This window comes from Camelus bactrianus, chromosome 28, assembly GCF_048773025.1.
Source record: "Camelus bactrianus isolate YW-2024 breed Bactrian camel chromosome 28, ASM4877302v1, whole genome shotgun sequence".
Lineage (NCBI taxonomy): Eukaryota > Metazoa > Chordata > Mammalia > Artiodactyla > Camelidae > Camelus > Camelus bactrianus.
Genome location: NC_133566.1, coordinates 13,629,304 through 13,651,935, shown reverse-complemented (window position 1 = coordinate 13,651,935; position 22,632 = coordinate 13,629,304). Strand labels below are relative to the sequence as shown.

At 42.6% G+C, this 22,632-nt stretch overlaps 2 protein-coding genes across 2 annotated transcripts in view; both read left to right on the top strand.

The window, feature by feature from the left end:
• Positions 1-4,789: 4,789 nt before the first annotated feature.
• NMS (neuromedin S) lies at positions 4,790-17,014 on the top strand. The gene is made up of 9 exons (XM_010959151.3): positions 4,790-4,865; positions 7,089-7,144; positions 7,456-7,494; positions 10,471-10,494; positions 10,593-10,646; positions 12,237-12,311; positions 13,358-13,393; positions 13,973-14,014; positions 15,114-17,014. The coding sequence occupies exons 1-9, from the start codon at positions 4,790-4,792 to the stop codon at positions 15,150-15,152; spliced, it is 441 nt and encodes a 146-aa protein (XP_010957453.2). The 3' UTR covers positions 15,153-17,014.
• The window catches only part of RPL31 (ribosomal protein L31), a 311,150-nt gene continuing 303,538 nt past the window's right edge, over positions 15,021-22,632 (top strand). The window contains exon 1 of the mRNA XM_074354760.1: positions 15,021-15,028. The gene's annotated coding sequence lies outside the window, so the exon portion shown is untranslated. The remainder of the gene's footprint in view (positions 15,029-22,632) is intronic.

The window sequence follows — 22,632 nt, the reverse complement described above, 5'->3', positions numbered from 1 at the left end:
GTGCAAGCAGATGGGGGAGGCTGGCCTTTTCTGCCTCCAAACAGCATTTTGGAAATTTGACAGGCCGCATCTAAAATAAACCTATGCCTATCTTCTATGAAACCCTGCTTTATCGGTAGATGCCATCAAACAGTAATCCTCATACTTGCACCTCGATTTACTGTAGACTCATAGCATTCTGGAAGGACACTGGGTGCCACTGAAGAACTCAGAAACTTTGAACACAGAAATTTATGATCGATTTTGAAATTCCATTTTTATATCCTACAGATTAAAGTTCAGTTCCCTGAAAGCCTGCTGAGTTTCATCGTAATAACAATTTATGAAGCAGAACCTGATTTAACGTGGGAAGGAGGAGAAATGTTTCATGTAATTCCCTTGCATTTTCTTCTGTTTCAAGAGGTGGGGGATCTCCACATGGTGAGTTCATTTAGTTAAAAAAAAATTATATCTCACTAAATTGGCTTGGCACTGACAAATCCACTGGTCACAACCTTTACAATAATGCTTGGCCAATAAAGCACTTTGGAAAAATAAATGTAATGAAATGAAGAGAGTTGATCTTTCACATATGTAAATCCAGATCTTTAAATATATTAACCCATATACTAATAAAAGTGTGTGGCACTTATTAAATTTTTTAAGCTTAGTTTTACTCAATAGAAGTAACTCATAGAGTCAATGCAAAAATGCAGATAGTTTAAAAAGGCTCTTATGAGCCCCTCACAATCCCATTTCTCTAGAATCATTGTTATTTGCAAGTGTGTGTAGAATCCCACCTTTTTTCTTTGCACTTATCTAAGTAAGTACTTTTGGAATTAAGTGCACACTTTTGAATAAACTTGAACTTAAGTTGAGATTGGTGGATTTCAAAATTGGCCATACAGCTTTGCAGCACCTCTCATAACAGATGGAGTTAATTTCCCCATCCCTTGAATCTGGCTAGCCATGTGACTTGCTGTGACCAATAATGCAGAAGTGATGTTGTATCAGTTTCAAATCCAGGGCCAAGAGGTCTGGTAGCTTCTATTCTCAATGTCTTAGAGCTCTGAAACCAGCCTGGACTAGTCTCCCAGAGAATGAGAGACTACAGGGGAAAATTTCCCAGACACCTCACTCTGTTTACTAGATGAATGCAAATACCTAAATGAGCTCACCTGATGAACTGAGCCCAGCCCAAACCATAACAACTGCCCAGTTAAGCCCAGCCCAAATTACTGACCTGCAAAATTTTGAGCTAGATAGATGGTTTTGTTTTAAGCAACTGAGTGGTTTGCTATGTATGAACAGAAGCAAACTGACATTGGACCATACAGTATGTACTTTTACAACTTGTTTTCTCTCCTCATTATGCTATAAAGAGTAACTTATCAATACATATAAATCTTATTTTATTTAATAGTTGCATAAATGTCCATATTATGGATATTCTGCAGTTTATGTAATATTTCCTCTATGATGGACATATAGGTTGTCTGCTTTCTTTCCTTCTGCTTCCCTCCTTCCCTGTCTCCCTCTCTTTTTCTCTCTCTCTTTTTTGTATCTCTATAGTTACTGAGATATTTACCTGACTCTGCCTTTTCCCTGCTAATATTGGTTAAGGTATCTTTTCATGTGGATATTTTAAAAACATAATCAGATTCATCTATCTTTTCCTTAGTGGTGTCCTTATGTTGAGTTTTACTCAAGAGCAATTTCCAATCAATTATTCACTCTATTTTTTTCAACTACAGCATTTTATATAACTGTATGTGTGTGTTAGGTTTAATTCAATAATCCTCTGGGATTTATTTCAATTTATAGTGTGAAATAGGGTATTCTTTTCCAGATGGAGAGCCAACTGCCCTAACCACCATTTACTCAATAGTTCATCATTTTTGCACTAATTTGAAATACCACCTTTTCTCTATGATAAACCTATCTGCTCCGAGACTCTATTCCTTTCCATTGATACATTTGCCTGTTAGTGGATCGATAACACGATGACTACTACAACTTAACAATTACTATTGCTGTACAGTACATTTTGACATTGACAAAGTGTCATTCTTTTTTTTTTTAGAAATTTCTTGAATATTCTTGAATATTTGCTCCCCCAAATTAATTTCAGAATCAGTCTTAAAACTCCATGAAAAGTCATTTTAGAATTTTAATAAGGATTACATTGACTTTGTAGATTAATTTGCCATCAGTTGAAACTTTAACAACATTGACTGTTGTCAAAGATCATGATACAAATTTTCATTTATTCACATATTCATTTATGTCCTTTAGTAAACTTTTGTATTTTTGTTTCTTAATATATTGCACATTTATTCTTTAGTTTAGCCTTCAGTATTTCATAGTGTTTTAAGCTGTTTACATTTTCTAATAAACATCTTCCAATTTATCTTTGCTTATGTCTAAGAAAATTATTCCTGAAAATAGTTTTCTTTAAATCTGACAATTTAGGTGAACTCTTGCTCATTCTGATAATTTGCCAGTTGATTCCTTTGGACTCCTTTGGGTAGATAATCGTATCATTTTAGACCATGAGAGTTTCCACCTTTGCTGTTCATTATTTTATTTTTATTTTTTTGTGTTGAATTGGCTAGAAAATCCCTGTGTTTGTGTTAGTCTGCTTGGGCTGCCATAACAAAACTCTACAGAATGAGTGGCTTAAACAAGAGAAATTAATTTTCTCCCAGTTTGGAGTCTGGAAGTCTGAGATCAAGGCTCCAGTAAGATTGTTTCCGGTGAGACCTCTCCCCTCAGCCTGCAGACAGTGCCTTTTTGCTGTGTCCTCTCCTGGCCTTTCCTCTGTGTATGCGTAGAGAAAGAGGGTGCTGGTGTCTCTTCCTCTTCTTATAAAGACAGCAGTCCTATTGCATTAGGGCCCCATCTTTATGCCTCATTTAACCTTAATGACCTCCTTAAAAGCTCTATCTCCAAATACAGTCACACTGGGGTCAGAACTTCAACGCATGAATTGGCGGGGTGTGGGCGGGGGCATAATTCAGTCCATACCAATGCTGTTGAATAGTGTCAATGCAGATTTTTTCCTTGTTTTGTCTTTTTCCCTATTTCTGAATTATCATTAAAAACAAGATTTTAATTTTTATCCTGAATATATGAAAAGTAATGTGTGCAAAATATGCAAAGGAAACAAAATTAATTCGATACAAATCAGTTATCCTATAGGTTTATTTGAAAAATGCATGTTTGTGTATAGAGCACCTAGTTCACTGGTAGACACAGACCAGACGTTCAAAAAGCACTTGTTGATTGACACTTTGTAGAATTGCCACAGATCTTTGCTTTCACATGTGTGTTTTGTGTCTAAAATGTCCATAAGTAGTTGCATTTAATACCACATAGATAGATTTCAAAAATATTCAAACAGAAATCACTCAATTGTTCATTCATTCAGTAGACTTGCCATTAGGCATTGGGTGGATTTTAACACAAAAGATTTTAACACATCTCCAACTGGTGTTTAAAGACCTTGGTTATTCTTCTTGAACCAAAGGGGTAAACACTGTAATAAATAGAAATCTTTATTTCTTGCCAGCTCAAGGAAATAGACAAAATACAATGGCTAGAAAGTAGTTTATAATTCTTACTTTGTTATGAATTAGACTTTTTTTGGCAAAATACTGTATTTTAAATCATAAATAAACAGTCCATTCTGAGCAACTTCCACCCAAAGTTATTTTCCTAATCCTTAAAAAAGCAAAAAGTAAAGATATGCATGATGAAAAAACCTGAAGATGTTTTGTATGTGCTATATGTTACCCTTTTTGCAAGGGAGCAGATTTCATTCTTTTTCCTTCTTTCTATCTCATATCCAACCTTCAAGGAGGCTCTTTTCAGGGCGAAAAAATGACATATCAACTAAAATTCTACACTGTTACTGACATGACCCTTGGATCCAAATCCCTGCTCTGTATCCTTGATGGCAAGTTCCTTAATTTCTGCCTGCTTCAATTTCCCCATTCATAAAATTAGGGTTATAATACATTCCTTGTGGGTGTTCTGTGAGATTACATGAAATAATCTGTGTGAAATCCTAAACAGGAGCTCAATAGATGGAGTCATTTTGTTGTTATTATTATTATTATTAAACACTGCCATTTAATTTGATTTAATTAAATCAGATTGGATTGAAGACTGATTTAATCTGAAATATTTAACTTGTTCCTAGAAATGAATCTGGAGAAACCTTAAGAACTCTAACTTCCCATCATAATTTTTTTAAAAAAAGCAACTCTAATTGAACTTTTGAGGTTCTTGCAGTATTATGTCCAGGACCCCAAATTTTGTTCTCAGATGCACCAAAGACTACAAAGCATCCTTTGTTAATGGTGGAAAATAAACAGCTTCTTATAAAACAAGACTTCATCATCCAAGAGTTTATAGATTTATGTCCAGTGCTTTGATTAAAAAAAGAGAAAAAGCCTTTTCTGAGTCAGAAATTTTTCTCGAACCACTACAGAATAACAATTATGACTCTCCACTTTATATTTTTATTGCTGGGTTGAAAAAGATGACTCTACAATGCCTACACCAGGAGGATATTATTCTACAAATAAGGGCCCAGCGTGACATTTATGAGAAAGCTGAGTCCTCCTGTGCAAAGCTGATTGGTGCTCAGCCAATGGGCTCCAGGGTGTTGAGAATAAAGTCACCTTCTCCACTGGGTCAGACGCAGGGCCGAGGGTTGCCTCCGCCTGCAGAACTTCGGGAAATGCTCAGTTCCCGTCCTAGCAGAACACATCTGTGGCCAGCAGGGAGAAACCAGACTTTGAAGATGAAACATCTTCTTGCCCATTTCCCAACCATCTTGGCCATCTATTGTTTCTGCATGCTACAGATTCCCTCCTCAGGTAAGGGGACCCCTTCTTTAGATCCCAGCTGGCCTGAGCTCTAAGGAAGACTGCAACAGACTTTGATCCTTTAGGGTGGTTCTAAAGGGAGTCTTATCTTGTTCCCCTCACCTATCCTCATTTCCACCCTCTCGAAATGGCTTCCATTTGCTTCTAACCTTCAGAGAGGTTGGACAGAGCTGGATGCTGCAGCCTGTTAACAAAGGGGGCTACTTTCTCCTCTAAACAGCTCCTGGTGCAGGACTGTCCGCAGGACGTGCTGCTGAAATTGTGAAGGATATGAGCTGGGGGACAACTCCAACGTCTTAGCTATTTTGTGCTTTCAAAAATTCTGAAGAGAGGAGAAAACAGAGAGGGTAAAGACTGAGGATTGAGGGACGGTTGGAAGCGGGTGGCGCAGGAGCGCGCACAGAAGGGCATCTTCTCATAGCCTTTCCTGCGGGCCCTGGGAGGCAGGGTCCCAGGGATCGCTGCTAAATCCCCGAGACGTCCTGGGCTTGGGTGCTGTCCGAGGTGCTGACCGGGCGCAGTGTCGCTTCATTAACTTCGGAGAACCAGTGCGTTTGTAAGGAACCATGGGGTGGGGTATGGGGTCTGCAGTAGGAATTCGTTACCCATCTCTGCGTAATTCACCATATGATGCAGGATGTGGTGGAAGTTCTGGTTGGAAACACTAACTATTTCAAAATTTTACATTTTTTCATTAGAATTTTTATTTAAGGGAGTGGAAAAATCTTTGAAAATATATTCAAACAGAAAACATATTTCAAATAGCATGTTTGTTTTGCTGCGTAGTAAAATCACAAAACCTAGGCATTGCAAGGGACCGTGGAAGTCATCTAGATTAACTTTTCGAGAGAGCAAGGATCGTCTCTATGATTTTCCTATTTAATTACTTTCAGCGACAAGCAACTCACTACCAACCTAAGTCAGCCAGTAGCTGCCTCTCCAGGTTTCCAATAGAATCTTGTTTACGTTACACTTTTGAAAGTTTCTTACTACCTTCTATTTATCTGTCTACATATTTATATCCACCTCCCTCTTTTCCTATTTAATTTTATGTTCACAAGGATAAGATCCCTCTGATCTTTATCATTGTATTGTTAACACAGAGCCTCTTAATAAATCCTTACAGGATTGGTTTGAATTACTTTGCATTTTTGAATAGCTCCAATCATCAAAACCTTTTTTTTTTTTTACACTAAACTGAATTCTGATCACATGTAATTTCTAACCATTAGCTCTAGATCTGCCCTTTGGGGATATACAGAATACTGTATCTATATATATTTGTATATATTTATATATCTGTATATATTTGGGGATACACAGATAATAATATCTTTTATGACAGTTCTCAAAATAGTTGAAGGCAGTTAACACATACTTTCTAATTTTTCTCTTTGCCAAAGAAAACTACATTCAGTTCCTTTAATTCATCACATATCTTATCATTTCAAGTAGGGCTATTACCTTTCAAGGTTGGGACACTAATATTTGAATATAGCACAAGATTGCCTTAGCTTTTCCTTGGCTCATAGAGAGCCTGCAGAGAGCAATATATCACTCAGTATTTAAATATATATACATATTTCCTGTCCCAGATTTTTAAAATCTAAATTCAGGATCTTATATTTCTCTCACTTAATTTTATCTTGTTAGTTTTGACCTATCCAGTTGATTGTTTCAACTGCAGTATTAGCTATTCCTCCAAGTGTTGTATCACATGCAGTAAGATGAAGACTTTATTTAGATCAGATAAAAGTCGACTGGTATAAGGTTCAGCTGCATGCTGGTAGCAACTTTCCCCATAACCCTACTCCTAAAGAGTCTGATAAAACAGAGAGACAGGTATCTATATTTCTTAAAAGTTCCAAAAAGTGATTCTGAGGCACATTCTTACTGACACCATTTCCTGATATCCTGTCCTTATACATTCCATCAAAATACAAATAAATTGTCACTTAGGTTTTTTCTCCCCTCTTTCCTGGCTTGCTAACTCTTGTGCTGCTAGCTTTTGGTAAATTTTTAAAAATGCAATTTTGAATTAATTTTGGTACAAATCTCAGGTTTGCTAGTGGTAGGCAGATGTGTTTTCTTTGTCGATCTTTTTAGCAATTTCGTATTAATAGAATTGCTGTATTTTTTTGGTGGTAAAGATTTAAAAGTTAAGGCTACAACCTCTTTTCTCCTAATCGAGATTTTTATGATTTTTCATAATAGGATTTCCTCGACATTTAGCTGATCCTCCAGGTGGCTTGGATATTGTGCAGCTTGAGGTACACCATTGTTCAATATATAATGTGAGATTTTTTATTTTAGTCTCAGCCTTGAAAATATCATGTGGATAATGTTCACTTAAACTATTTTAAGATCAGATTCTTGGCTGCAGCAGGAACTCACTGTTGTCATTTTCATGGCCTCATTTAAGGCATCCTGGGGCTTGTGTTGAAATTCACTGCTGCTGTATGAGAAGATAATGCAAGGTTCATAAATGGGACAATTTTAGAATTTTATGTGTGTGGTAATAAAATTCTATTGATTAAGGAATTTGTACTTATCTTTGATTCATTTTCCTCATTTTTTTTAGCGGCTGGCATATTGGGCAACTCTTTCTAGACAACCCAAGGTAAAAAAAAATATACATATGGTAATTTTTATTTATAATTGTGAATGTGTTTACACCATAATTGGTATCTGTAATAAGCACTCTCTTTTGCTGCCTATAAGAGAATTCTGTGTGTATGTGTAAGTGTGTGTGTAAGAATATAGTTTTAGGAGATAACAGGAGAATCCCTTAAATATAAATGACCATAAAATATTGTTAGTTCATCTGAATGCTTACAATTATCATAATCACATATACATATCATATACCTAATGACATATACATATACAGTTACATTAACTATGTATAATATGATATATCAAGACATACATTATAAATTGATATGCTATGTTCTCCAAAACAATAGATCTCATGTAGAGGAACTAACAGTAACTACAGTAACCACAACAAAAATATTTCAATGAATGCAAAGTAAATGTTGATTCAGTGGAAAGTGCAGGAGGCTGGTATCAGGGTAGTGCATGATTCTTAGCAGAGATTTCTTTTCACCTTGAGATGGTATGTTTTCACTCACTATTCTCTACATGCATAAGACCTTATGTCTCTGCAAACACTTCTCCTTAGCCAAAAATGCCTCTGACTCCTTCTCAGGCTGTAGTTAACAACCCAGACTCAAAAACCAAAGTACCTGGCTTCAATAACCCAGATCTGCTTAACCTTGGCAAGTTTCTTAATTGCTCTGTGTCTCAGTTTCCCCATCTGTAATATGGGAATAATCGTCATACTAGCCTCATAATGTTATTGTGAGGATTGATTATTTCAGTAGTTGTGAGGTGTTATATCTACAGTGTCCAGAGCATCACAAAGGACATCACTTAAATGCCAACTGTTACCATTGTCTCTTGATGTAACCAATTTTCATTCTTCAAGATTCAAACATCACTTTCTCTCCTAAACCTCATAAATAGATCATGCCTATTGCTTCTTATTTTCAGTTTACTATTATGCATATCTTTGAAGACAATTGTCATCTCTCATCTTTAGAACTAATTTTTACAGTCTTAGCACTGAGGGCAAAAATTCAAGATGAGACCTCAGTGGTCTCCATCTCCTTGCCTCCTGGCCTCACATGGAGGGGACTGCCTTGCCCACCATGTGCAGGTTGTGAGGGTGTCTACATGAGCAGAGAAAGTGGAAGTGTGGCTGCCCTATGTGCCACCTGCAGTATTAGGTTGCATGGTTCCCCAGTGCAAAGGACCTCTTGGAATGAATTTCCTTCCATCTTCTGTATTTTCCCAAAGTGGATCTTGTTCATTGTTTCCAATTGCAGTAAAGCAAGGGATGCTCATTGAACAAAGCTATCCATATTTTAAAGTTATTAATAGACTGTGGCTCTTCCTGGTCTTGTTACTGCCTTGAAATGTCATCTTTGGCTTGTCCATGTCTCCCCTGGGGCTTTGGTTCCCTCTGCCGTCCAGTGTCTGGATGAGTTACCTGGGCTCTAATCCACATCCAGTTCTGGTCTCCAGGTCTATGTCTCCAGGGGACTTTTATTTTGAGACAATTCAGAAAACAGTTTTACCCTGCAAATAATGACACCTGCAAACACTCTTCATGTTTTGTGTTTCTGGTCACCACGTGGAATCAGAAGTCTAGATGAGAAAAGAGGCAACAGATTCTTGTGAACACAGCCCTACTTTTCAATCATTCAAAAAGGTATTTACTGAGAGCATGTCATGTCTCCAGTTCTGAGGATAGAGTCGTGATCAAAACAGACAAAACTACCTGCTTTTGTGGAACTTACATTCTAGTTGGGGAAATAAACAGTATACAAGATAGATAAATAAACATTTTAAATATTTTTCTCTTAAAAAATAAGGAAGGTGCATATGAAATCTTGAGAGTGATGTTCAGCACCTGGAAAAGCATCTTCAAATTTCTTGGTTTTTTTTTTTTTTTTTTTTTTGGTTTGAAAAGTAATGGTATAAAGTTGATGAACACGGTAAAAAAAAAAAAAAAAAATATATATATATATAGTTTGCCCAGTAGTTTCCAGAACACACACACACACAGAAGCTGACAAAGAGACCGGGAGCTGTAAAAATAGTAAATATTTTCTGATGATTTAGAAATAGTGATGATTAGGAAATAGAGAGTCAATTTCCACTGAGCGTCTGCTATGAGTAATTTTGGTTAATTATTGTGTGTGTGTGTGTGTGCGCCCTTATGCACATCTGTACGTGCACGTGCGTAACAGAGAGAGAAAGAGAGAATATGTTTACTGGTTACCACAAAAATTCTCCACGAAGTTTGTAGGAAGACGTACTCACAGCAACAAAAATTAGAAGAGTTACTAACAGCTTTCATTTGTCTTGATTGAAGTTTGGGCTGATTCAAGAATGTTTAAATGTGAATGAAATGAGATCAATCGTAACCAGATCAGCCTATTTGAAAGATCACGCACAGCACATCCTTGAGTAGGATACGCTGCTGACACGGCTTTTTCCCGGCTATCTTCCGTGCAGACAGGGCAGGGTGGTGTTCTAACAAGGATTTGGACATTAAAAGCTTGGCTTTCTGCAAGAAAAACGAAGATTCATGTAGAAAGCATTTGGGGTGAAAATTTGACCAATAGGAACCAACCCTGAAAAAGCTAAATTCTAGGTGACACCCAGCAGCTAGTTAAAAGTTGCAGTCATTATTTTATTCCACCTCTGAGTCAGAAGGCTCTCTGGGACTTGATTAGGGTATAGTTTCAATTCATCATAGAGTATGTTATTCCCTTGAAGATTGAAAAGGTAAAATAAGATTAACTTTTAAAATAATGACATTGCTGGCAAGTTTCTTTTTTTCAAGATCCTGCATTAACTGTAGTCTTATTAAGTTTCTATAACAGATTTCTTTTTAGATTGCCAATTTACCTCATAATATTCAGGTAAATCAGTAAGGTCCCTTATGTAACTTCTACTGGAAACCTCATCAGTCTCCTGCCCCAGTAAAATACCCTGTGATTCAGCCTCACAATTCTCTTTCCAGGATGATCAAGACATCTGCAAAAGGGTGAGTCCCGCCCAGTCCCGCCACAAACACATGCTCCTTTCACCTTTACAGTGAGTGACGCTTAATTCTAAAATCAACCTTCTTTTTCTCTTATTTAGTTTCTATTTCACTACTCCAGAAACCAGGAGCCGACACATCCAGTTAAAACTGGGGTCAGTATTTTATCCTAATCATCTTTCTGTAAAAGTCATAATCCTCTGTGTGCCTTTGTCCTTTCTCAGTTCATATCCGCAGAGAGGTCGAAATACTCTTCTGGACACTGTGTAATAGCTTCCTACATGCTTTTTCCTGGAGCTGCAAGGATTCTCTCTCTCCTTCTCCGTGGAAGGGGTTGGGGGAGGCCGACAGACCTGAAAAGCTAGAGAATAAATTACCAAAAAGGAAAAACTTAGCAAGAAATAACTTTTTTTTTATTACTCACTTAGATGTACAAGAAGAGCCTGGTAAACACTGAGCTCTAATTTTCATTGTTCCATATTCTGTTTTTTAAAATTTTGAAAAATTTGTGAAGTGTAAGTATCCACACCCCTGTAGCGATGCATGGAAGTTTTGTGTCTTGGTGAGTGTATGCTCTGGGAATAAAAAGCATCACCCTTGAGTTTCTTATTACAAATTTGAGTTACCCTCAGGAACAGGTGGTTTAAATGAATTTCTGCAGGGTATGATTTGGAGACTTTGGGAAGGTCATAGAATATAATTTTTTAATTCAAGTTACTTAGTCACAGCAATTAAAATTCTACTATTATAAAGTCACTTATTTATATAATCAAGGCTTTCCAAGTCTTCAGGAAGATCCTTAAAAAATCAGAACCAGACTCACAGACATAGAAAACAAACTTATGTTTACAGGGGGTGAGGGATAAATTGGGAGTTTGAGATTTGCAGGTACTAACTACTATATATGAAATAGATAAACAACAAGTTTCTACTGTATAGTGCAGGGAACTATACTCAATACCTTGTAGTAACCTATAATGAAAAAGGATGTAAAACGATGTAAAACAAGTATTTGTATGACTGAAACACTCTGCTGTACACCAGAAATTGATGCAACATTGTAAACTGACTATACTTAAAAAAAAAAAAAAAAAGCAAATACAAGCATACTGGTTTTTCCCTATGAGGCCAAGAGTAGTACTGGGTTAGTGATGGGGATCTGGTAAGGATGGCGATATCATCAAGGAGGGCTCTGGGCCCTGCAAATGGAGAAAGGGCAAAAATGGAAAGGAAAAGATAAACTCTGGGTCCGTGACACGAATTAACTTTTACTCTGAGCTGAAATACTCAGGGAGGCTTCACAGGACTAGATAAGACAGGGCATGGAAGTCTGAGTGTTTGCGGGCAGTCACAGAGGAGATGTACAGGGAAATAAATGCATCAGTGAGGGGGTCATGGATGCTGCCCTTCCCTAATCCCTTAGATTGGGAGAGCACACCTGGGGGGCCAGAGAGGATCTTCACGGAGATGCATGCAACACTAGGAGGACGGAATGCTTGGGGTTAATGCAGATACAAGGCTGACTTACCCTAAGGGAATAGTCTTAAGGGATGTGTTGGAATGAAACCTGCTAGCAAGGCAAGTGGTTCTTTATTGAAATCATAAAATTTCAAGCTTGGGCTGGGAAATGGGACTTTCCTCTGAAAATTACACCCATTTGTAAGGGAGGGAGCAGACAGGAAAGTGCATAGCCCGGGCCCCGGCGCAGCGCTGTGCAGCCTGACTCTCATGCCTCTTTGCTGCAGTTTCGTCCTGTGCACCCTCTAATGCGTCTGGCTGCGAAGCTCGCGAACCGCAGGATGAAAAGATTTCGCCAGCGCGTATGTGCGTTTTCCTTCCACCATATTTTTCTGCCACTGAAAGTGCACATCACCGTGGTAAATGCGTGTCGCTGCCTTGGGGCTCACTTGCACTTTCTCCCTGCACAAGTGTCTTAACCTCCCCAGCCTCAGTCTCTCCACGGCAGCCCCGCAAGTTGTCTGCGTGATGTCTTCCGTGATGTCCTCTCTTCGTCTGCGCCCTTCATCTATTTCCGGTTTCGTGTTCGTGGTTTTTTTTTGTTGTTGTTGTTGTTTTTTTTTTTTTCATTTTCCTCGTGTCTTCTGCTTCCTCCTCGTGACATAGACACTTGGCTTGGTCCTTTACTCTGCTTGCCATTGTCCCATCTGCCCGTTCATTCCTATCTCAGAGCTTTTTTTTTTTTTAAATAAAAGATTCTTTTTAATTAAAAAAAGTTAAGTTTAGAATGACTAATTGCATTAATAGCTAAACTTGTTCAAAACGTTCATCAAGGTTTTGTTGCATGGTAGCAAAACAAAGAAACAAAAATTTTTGGACCCTGTGAGCCCTAGCAGGGTGACCAACTCATCTAAGTTTGCCCAGGACATTCCTGGTTTCAGCTCTGAAAACGCCAAGACCCCAGAGAACTGCTCACTTCCTGAGAAATCGGTTGGTGGTCCAAAGCACAGGCATCAGGTTGTCTGCTCTGATGTTGACCACAGGCTTCCAGGTTGAATCTGCCTCCATTGTCGGGCCAGATCCACAGGGAAAGAGGAGCCAAAGAAGCTGAAATGGCTTATCCTTGAAAATTTGCTAAGCTAGGGGTCAAATTCAAGTCAAGACTGTTGGGAATAGCAAGCAAATTTAACATCGTCCTGGACCCAGAGGGTAACTCCAACAAGAAAACAAGCTTCCTTCCGGAACAGGAAATTGTAATTGACTCGATGGTTAGCTGTTTCCTTGAAGGGCTTTTTTGCACCTGACTTCTGGCTACCTTGGAAAGCAAGCAGGGTCACAGTACAACCCCTGCAAGCCTCGGGGATGTGGTGGTTCCTGTTAAATTAACCTGTACTTCACTCCTTTGCAGGATTCGGGGGCTGCTGCAGCAGATTTTACCAAAAAGGTATGTAAGCTCGTTAGCTAGCCCCACTGCCCAAGAAAGATCTAGAAGCAGGTCAGGGAAGCGCTGCAGCCCGGCCGCCTTGCAGCCCCTTTAGACCATTTCTGGAAAGAACTAGCCTCACAGTAGCTCCCAGAAAATCTCTGAGGCTGAGCATTTGATTTCAGGTTTCCCTGGGCTTGCCCTGAGGCAGAAAGCGATCATGGGGCGATGCCTGTGGGTGTTACTATTTTGTCTCCTTTGTTGCGGACGAGTCACCTGGGGCATCTTGTTTTCTGGCTCAGGATCAGGGCAGTTGAACGAGCTTGAGGGGAGGCGCTGCAGGTGGCGTGAACCCCACAGACCAGTGCTTCTCCAAGCTGCTGTGCACCACAGACACCTGGGAGCCTTGTTAAAATTCAGATGGCTGGGCCCCAACTCCAAAGATTCAGTAGGGGCCTGAGAATTTGCATTTCTAACAAGTTCTCAGGTGTTGATGTTTTGGGTCTGGGAACCCCACTTTGAAAACCACTGTCATAGACATCTTTGAAAGACCTCTGGCACAGTGTGGTTTCATAACGGCTTTGTGTTTTTATGTTGCAGGATCACACTGCCATGTTGGGAAGACCGTTTTTCCTTTTCAGGGTATAGTATGTTTCCTCTTCTCTGTTTTTAACCTGATTCCCTCCTGCCATCCCCATCATGGAGTCACTGCAGGATGAGCACATCCAGGGCCCCATGGCGAACTAGTGAATAATTGTGGGAACTTTGTCACACTTTATTTAGGGAGTGACTCGATGCTTGGAAAGGAAAGGGTCCAGCAGGTCACAGGCTGAGGGCACCAGAGCTCTGGGAGGAGCTCAGGAGCGGGAGGCAGGAGTCCTGCTGAGGGACAGACACAGGGGCCAGCCAGAGCCAGTCTGTGTTCCTAAGCCTGAAGGTCCAGGACACCTGGCCCAAAATACCCTGTAAAGAGGAATCTAAGCATCATTTTTTCCCCAGGAGACTCGGAGCTTCTTGCAGAGATCACACAGTCACAGGCTGTCTCTTAGTTCCTGGTGTACCTCTCACCAGATGTGTTTCACTCCCTAGATCTTCTGTGTTTGCCTCAGAAAAATGTGTGAATCAGACTAGACGTGTGGCCCTCAAACTGCATTCTGTGGGTCACTGGTGCTAACAGATGCTCTCAAAGTTCAAATACGATGGGAAACACTGCATCTGACACTCTCAGGCTGGCAGTGCACATCACCATGTCCTGCAGGAAACAACCTGTTTAATTTGGCTCAATCATGCCTTTCCCAAACCTGCTGGACCCCAGAAATGCCCCCCCCCACAAAGCCCCATGTACACCTTTTAAATCTGCGTGACCTGAGAGTGGTTGTTCTCTAGAGAGTACGTGGAGAAACTGCAGGTCTCCATGACACCTTTGGGGTGGGAAGTCCTGTGTAAGTGGTCCGGGGATCGTTCCATCACATAAACGGAGGCTAAGGGGTGGAGTGGTGGGGTGGGGGACAGTACCAGGGCCGTAGGAGCAGCAAGGGTCCTGGAGAACTGTCCCAAAGGACCCACAGTCTAGTAGAGCCTGGGGCTTCCCAGGTGAGCCTCCAAGGAGGCTGCTCACATCCCAGTTAGGAGAACAGGGCCTCAGGGCCCAGTAGAGGAAGGATCTGAAACCAAGAAACAGGTTCCAGGCAGTTTTGTCTCAGTTTCTGTAAACTGCTCCATCTTTTTTTTTTTTCCCAAGCCGAGGAATGGAAGAAACCTTGATGTTAACATCTGGTAGGACAGTCCAAGGTCAGCCTCACTGCGGCAAGTTTCCTCCAAGAGAATGTTATGTGTCTGATGTGGGGGAGTGAGAAGGGTGATAATTTCAAGAAATGGGGACCATGTGGAACCCCTGGGGACCTCTGCCCCTCCCTTTCCTGCTCTCAGCACCACCAAGAACTCCCACCCACAGCCTGGCATTGCCCCAAACAATCAGCCTTCCCTTTCGCGCTGGCTCCTTTTCAGGTGTGCTGTCCCCAGCGGCAGCTGTGAGGGGACAAAGGCTCCACAGCTTGTGTGACTTCTCACCTGGCTCTTTTGAGGAGGAAACTCCACACTGGCATGCTTGGGGCGAGGGGTTCTCTGTGGTAGAAACACTTCCCAGTACAGCCAGGCAAGGCCCTTCTCTCCATTCAATGATGCTCTGAGACCCAGAGGTTAAATCTGGGGAGATTGTTGGCCTTCTGGCCATTGGCGGTGGACGTCTCTGCACATGGGCAGCTCTGGGACTCCTGTCTCTCATGGTGATGTAGTCCCAGGGACATGAGGCCGCTGTCCCCAACCAGGGCCCTGGCAGGTCAAGGTACCTGAGAAACTGTCCACAGAAGCGCAGCTGTCCAGGCCAAGCCAGGGAAGATGTTCTCCGTGACCACAGGTCTCACACTGACCGGATGGCCTGGTCCGATACGGCAACAACAAATCTTATAAGTACCGACTATGGGCGTTTATGACATGTCAAATTGAGGTACAATTTAAAATACATTATATAATAACATGCCCCTGTACATTTCTCCTTTTTGTTTGCAGAATTCAGTGGCAAATGGCGTCTGGATCAGATGAGGCGATTGATCAATTATTTTGAACAAATGTCAAATTTCTTTCCATGAACAATATTTAAAGAGAATTCTCCTGCTCTCTATTTACTAGACTAGTCCATTGTGTGAAAAATAAAGTGGCATTGACACAATGTTTTCATTTCTTGCTGGAAAGTCTTGGGGGAGGGATTGAGTATATTTATAAAGTAATGGGAGATATATTTTTAAAATGTGCTGGTTTTGGTATCGTTTTAGCATGTCCCCACTGTCTTGTTAGTACTGAGTGAAGACAGCAGCGGCTCAGGATAGACTGGCTGGCTTCAGATCCTGACTCTGCTTTTTAGCTGGGGTCCTTGGGTCGGTCACTTCCGTGGTAGAGTGAGGCTGGTAATAATAGTACCTTCACGTCCAAGTCCTGAGGCTTGGTCCGCGTGAGGGGTTTAGCATGGTGGTACTCAGTGAGCACTCACTGAGTGTTGGCTCTAATTACACTTCAAAGATGAGTTTTGTTCCACAAGTGGTACCAAAGGGACTTGCCCTAATGAGAGCTGCTTCTATATTGTTGACCTGGGGCTCAAAGTTACATAACATCTCCAGGCTCCCCGAGAAACACTGAGGCTCAGGCCTTTACCTCCTCAGGTGTCTCCTCTGTAAGTGGCATTTGAAGGGTGTGGGATGCACGGAGGAGCCCCGATGATACATGCAATTAACCTAAACCGCACTGAACCTTCTTCCTTTGAAAGCTTTCCAGCTTCTCATCAAATTTGAGAGCCTTCCTTTTAAAATGTCATTTAGACGTCACAGCCCTAGGATTAGGTTTTTATTTTCACCTTTAGAAGCCTTTGTAGTAAGTCTCAAGCCTATTTTCTCAAACAGACTATTTTAAGATCCCTTCGTAGACCCTGCCCGTGAGATGAGATGGTCACGTGGCGTTTGGGCGCACACAGGTGCAGTCGGAGGGCTGGAGGCGCTGGCCGGGCAGGCGGCAGGCGGCAGGCAGTGGGGACAGGGCGGTCTTGACCTGCAGGTGCGTCCCTGGTCCAGGAGCTCAGGTAGCGCTGACTCCGCCTCAGGCCTCTGTAAGTGGCAGGCAGAGCTCAGCGTTAGTGTGAGTGGCTGCCAATACCAGGCTTCAGAAACAATCTCAAGATTCGGGGGTGACCAAGGAGGATGGCTATTTCCACCCCAAACCGTGCCCCCAGAATACTCTTTGCTAAATAGTGCCTATATCTCGTAAGTACTTTATCAGAATTCGTTGTTTATCTTCATTGTTGTTACTACAGCGTGAACCAAGGGTCTCCTACCTCAGGGACAGTCTGACACCTAACCTACTGTGAGCAAAGTGTCCCTGACTGGGCTCTGAAACCTCTCTCTCCTGCATCAAATTAGTGATTAGAGTTTGTGACTTGATAGATTTCTCCTCTCTGAATTTTAAAAATAACAACAGCCAAGAGCTCTGTCACTGATGGCTAGATGTCTCCCCGCCCTCTCTGTTAAGTGAATGGATGGGGAGAGATTCAGGGCTATTGGGAGGCAGGAGTTTTATGGGCCAGGCCATTCGTCTTATTAGAACTCAGTTATATGACCATACCTGATTGGATAGGAGGCCGGAAAATGACCTAGCTATGTGGACTGGAAGAAGCAGATTTGGTGAGCCTCTGCTGTAACAGAAGTATTATCTCCGGAACATGAGAAAACTGACACTCATAGAAATTAAATACTTGCTTAAAGTCTTTCACTAAGTGGCAGAGTCAGAATTCAAACCCAGGTTTACATGGCTGCCCACCCTCACAGGCTCTCTCCCGGGACACGGGATTAGAACCTTGGCCGGGGTCAAGAGTGAGATGGGAAGAGGGTACAAGGTTGAGTTGTACACGAAGTTACAGAGCTACAAATCCTGCCACTTCAGGCCTTGCCTCGTTAGGTTGCGGTGAGCAGAGTGAAGCGGGAGCTCACCATGGCCAAGGAATGCGGGGACATATATGATTTGGGGCCAAGCAGGGATCTGGATGAATTGGGGGAGGCTAAGCAGGGACCCAATCCCACCTTTATTGGAGTTTCAGATTCTTTTCCAATTCACCATGCTTAGACTCTCTGGCTTTCTCAGTCTTTATGAATGTATGTATCTTGTGTATCACAATACCAGAAAGAAAAACATTTCCCTGGCCCAAACAAACCCCATTCAGAGACTTAGAAAAATTCCACTTCTGGAAAAATTTATTTTTCGCTCAATTCTATGATCTCTTTGCTGACTCCTGGTATTTCAGTTTCATATTAAAACCATCAATTTGTTTTGAGAGATTAAGTCACAATCAATAGAAACCCCGAAGGCGAGGCAGTAGGACCTACTGAATTTATATCCTCAGCCTTTGTCTTCCAGACATTGGTGAAACGGAACTTAAAGAATTGGTGTAATAAAGCAGAGCGCCGGGGAAGAGGCCTTCACTGCATGGCAGCTGCCAGGATGCCAGGGTGCTGGGCAGCCGGGTGGTGGAACACCTGAAACTGGAGGTTAAGGAAAAGAGGTGGGATCCTGTGGACCGGACTGCCCAGAAGAGGAAAGAGGGAGGGTCTCAAGGGGAGGGACCCAGGGCCTGCAGGAAGGGAGGATATGTGGGGCCGCCCCGGACAGCGGAAGTGAAGACCCACACCTGCTGAAGAGACACTGGGTGAGAAGACAAGGTAAGTGGTGGAGACGCCATTCCTGAACATTCCTGTGAATATTCTCTGAAAGGATGAGAAGGAGTGACTGGAACATGAAACAAAGAGCTGCTTTGAGATCCTTCTGGCTCATGAGTGTGCGAGTGACTTATTTAAGGATGGGCTGGTCTGCTTCCTCCTCCCTGGGGCTCAGGATTCTGTGGGGCTACACTTCTCTAATCCAGGTCGGTGAGCAGATTTTCATCAGGGACTCTGCTGACCACACAAATTTCCCCTGACATTCCCCTCTGGCATCCTGTACTCTACCCTGTATCTCCATACTCTTATCATTCCCGATTTGATGTCTGTCTTCTCTCGCAGACATTAAAGCACCGTCAGGACATGAGGGCTCAAGGCAGGATCCCAACCGTCCTGGTCAATGCTACGCATACGGTTCTTAACACATGCCCAATGTAGAGTAGATACTCAATTAATTCTGTAAATTGAATTTCTGGGAGGCCCGCCGACTTGTGAAGATGCTAATGGAGAGACTGAGATCTAATGCAGTTGAGATCCTGCCCAGGTCATCCAGAACATTCCATGGGGTTCAGAGCCTTCTCTGGCCTCTGCCTGCATCACCCTCAGGACTTTACACCGGGCACCTGATCTACTGAGGCCGTGAGCACCCCACCGCCCCCAGCTAATCACTACTCGCTGCTCAGTCTCACCACCCAGCCCAGCACCTTGGACATTCAGATTCCTCAAAACAGCCCAACCCCATGGGCCTGTGCAGGCCCCGCATGCGTGGTCCCTGCACACGCCACCAGCTGATACAGCCTCCACTGAAGAGGAGACAAGAACCTGCTGTCCTGGAAGCCTCCCCTTCTTGCCTTCCTCTGCATCGCCTCCTCTGCCTTCTTCTCCCTCCTCCAACACCACCCCTCCCTATGGGCTCTGCAGACCTTTGCATCAGGATAAAGATCCCTCTTTATCCAGTCTCTCCCTGAACGCTGAACCTCCATCTGCTTTCTCTTCCCTGAGGACCAGGGAAAGGGTAGGGGTAGGGGCTGCTCAGTGCCCAGCACACCGGGCATCCCCCTCCACTTCACTCCAGTAAGTGTCCAGGCTGACTGTCCTCCATCCTTCCCCGAAATGCCACACTTCTTGGCGGCTCATTTCTTCTGGCTAATCCATCCTGCCCCGCCTCAGTCCTGTCATCCATAGACCTCCCTGCTGCCACTCCCCCACACCCCTGCTTCCCTCACATCCCTCGAGGGATGGGGCAGTTTGTTCATGGTCCTCCCCTCCACCTCTTGTCCTGTCCTCCAGATCAGCCTCAAAGAGTTCTTGACCTTCTCATCAACATCCATTGTCCCCCCACCTCAGCACAAGATTCCTGAAGATGGGGTGGGGGCAATGGGGGTATTCAATACCATGTAATAGCCTATAATGAGGAGGAATATGAAAAAAATATATATATAGACACACACACACACATATAAGTGTGTGTGGGTGGGATTGAATCACTATGCTGTACGCCAGAAATTGACAAAATGTTATAAACTGACTAAATTTTGAAAAAAAAAGACCCCATGTCCAAATACAGCCACATTCCGAAGCACTAAGGATTAGGACTCCAACATATGAACTGAATACCTTCCTTTATTCAGCGCAGGGCTGAGGAGGGTCCCTGGGGAAGGGGGGAAGGTGGCCTACTTCTGGAATATCACCTCTTCCTCTTTAACAGCACCTCACTCCTTGGGCACTGGGTCCGGGAATGACAGTGGAGGAGAGGTGGTAAACATCCGTTTGCCTAAGGACCAGCAGCTGGTGTCCTCTGCTGCTTTTCCTGCCAGGATTTCCTGGTCTGGGGCTCTTCAGGAAAGGGCCCCCCCATGAGCAACTCAGACGTCTGTCCTGAGCAGCCTTCCTGCACAGCTACCTGCGAGCTGGTCTCTCCACCTCAGCAGAAGCCTCAGTGTCTCTTAAGTGCCAAGACCCCTCAGCAGACACCTAGCCCTCTTTGAGTGTATCAGGCACGGAGATTCGAGCCTGGCTATTTCTAGGCTCCCGGAGAACTTGTGTTTCCTTGGCAACCAACTGATGGCTAGGCAGGCTGCTCCAATTCCTGCTCGGGGGGCACAGGGGCAAACTTGCTCATCTACTGTGTCAGCAGACATCTAACTAGTCAATAAAATGCAGAGGCAGGTAGCCCGCATCTTAGACAGTCCAGGGGTGGTGTATGATCCCAACTGACCAGCTGTTCAGAACTAGAGGGGTTTAGTTCCCTCTGGCCTCTGTCTGGGCTTCAAGCACCAGTTGCTAGACAGCAGGAAAAGTCCCACTCTCTTCCCACCAAAATGCTCACTGCCAGGGAGCAGTCAGGGTCCAGCATTGCTTGTTCATCCCATAAGGACTATGATCCTGGGGAGTCTAGAGAAGCCAGTGAATAAGAGATCAATGCCAGGGATGAGGAGCTGAATATGGGAAAATCTGAACCATATTTGAAGACTGGCTACAATAACAATTTCTGAATCTCCACCTTCTCTCCCTACATCCTTCCATGACTCATCTTGATATCTGAAGTCACTCATTTTTCGGGGCTCCGTAATGGACTTGTAAGCACTAGTGAGGCTTCAAAAGTCATGAGACATGACAAAGGAGCCTGTGTTCACTATTATAAAATGGACTCTAGTTTCAAGAAAGAAAGAAAGAAAGAAAAGAAAGAAAGAAAGAAAGAAAGAAAGAAAGAAAGAAAGAAAGAAAGAAAGAGAGAGAGAAAGAAAGGAAGGAAGGAAGGAAGGAAGGAAGGAAGGAAGAAAGAAAGAAAGAAAGAAAGAAAGAAAGAAAAGAAAGAAAGAAAGAAAGAAAGAAAGAAAGAAAGAAAGAAAGAAAGAAAGAAAGAAAGAAAAGAAAGAAAGAAAAGAAAAGAAAAGAAAAAGAAAGGGAGAAAGAAAGAAAGAAAAGAAAGAAAGAAAGAAAGAAAGAAAGAAAGAAAGAAAGAAAAGAAGGAAGGAAGGAAGGAAGGAAGGAAGGAAGGAAGGAAGGAAACAGACAAGCTCTGTTTCTTTTCTGATGTAAATTTGAGCCAATAACAGATTTCAGGGAGAACTTTGGTGATAGAACCACATGGTAGGAACAGCCCTGGACTTGGTTTCAGAAGACTTTGACGTTGTGTTCCTCCCAACCCCCCATCTTCTGTCCGCAACTGGGAGACGTTGAGCAGTAACCCAATAAAAGGAACATATCTGCTGTTTCACCTGGTTGCTGTGACCATACATCATGTTATATTTATTATGTGTTTGAAAAAGCTTTAAAAACCACATTCCATACATAATTTAAAAATGGCGGCACATCCTGTAACAGATGGTGGTAGTGGTGATGATCGACGCATTGACAGCAAGCAGGATATTATCATCTCCTGAGGTTTCAGAGGCCAAGTCTGGATGGCCTTTGATGTACAACTCCCTCCCAGCAGCCTCCTCTAGAGGGACACATGGTTAACGGCCAACGTTACCCCAGTTTGAATAACCAGCACCAGAAGTCATGGCTTGTTAGGGCAAGACGTCCTTATACTCTTGGTCTTGCATGTATACAGTGATCTTTCTGTTCTGAAAGGAACGCAAAATTCAAGCAAGAGAACTTCCTGTTTATTATCTCATAGGATGTGCCTAACAAGTAACCACTTAGGTTAAATCCAAACACATTTATAAGGATAATCCATTCTCAAAGGTAGTGATGCTGACCTATAATACTTTACACACTCTAAGCTGAGACAGGGGCTGTGTGACACTGACGGCCAAGAGTGTGATCACCCCCAAATCAGAACTCCTAGGTCCAGACCTTCAGTTTTTCCACCAGTTTGTCGAGAATGTGCTCTGGAAGGAGGTAGGGAGGACACCGTCATGGTGATGGACATGAAGGAACTCATCCCATGATCTCCTCATTGCTGTGTACAGCCAGCTGGATGGGACTGGACTTGATCTTGGCCATAGTCACCCTGCTCTTGGTTTGCAGAGCCTTGTTTCCAGCTAACTCCAGCAC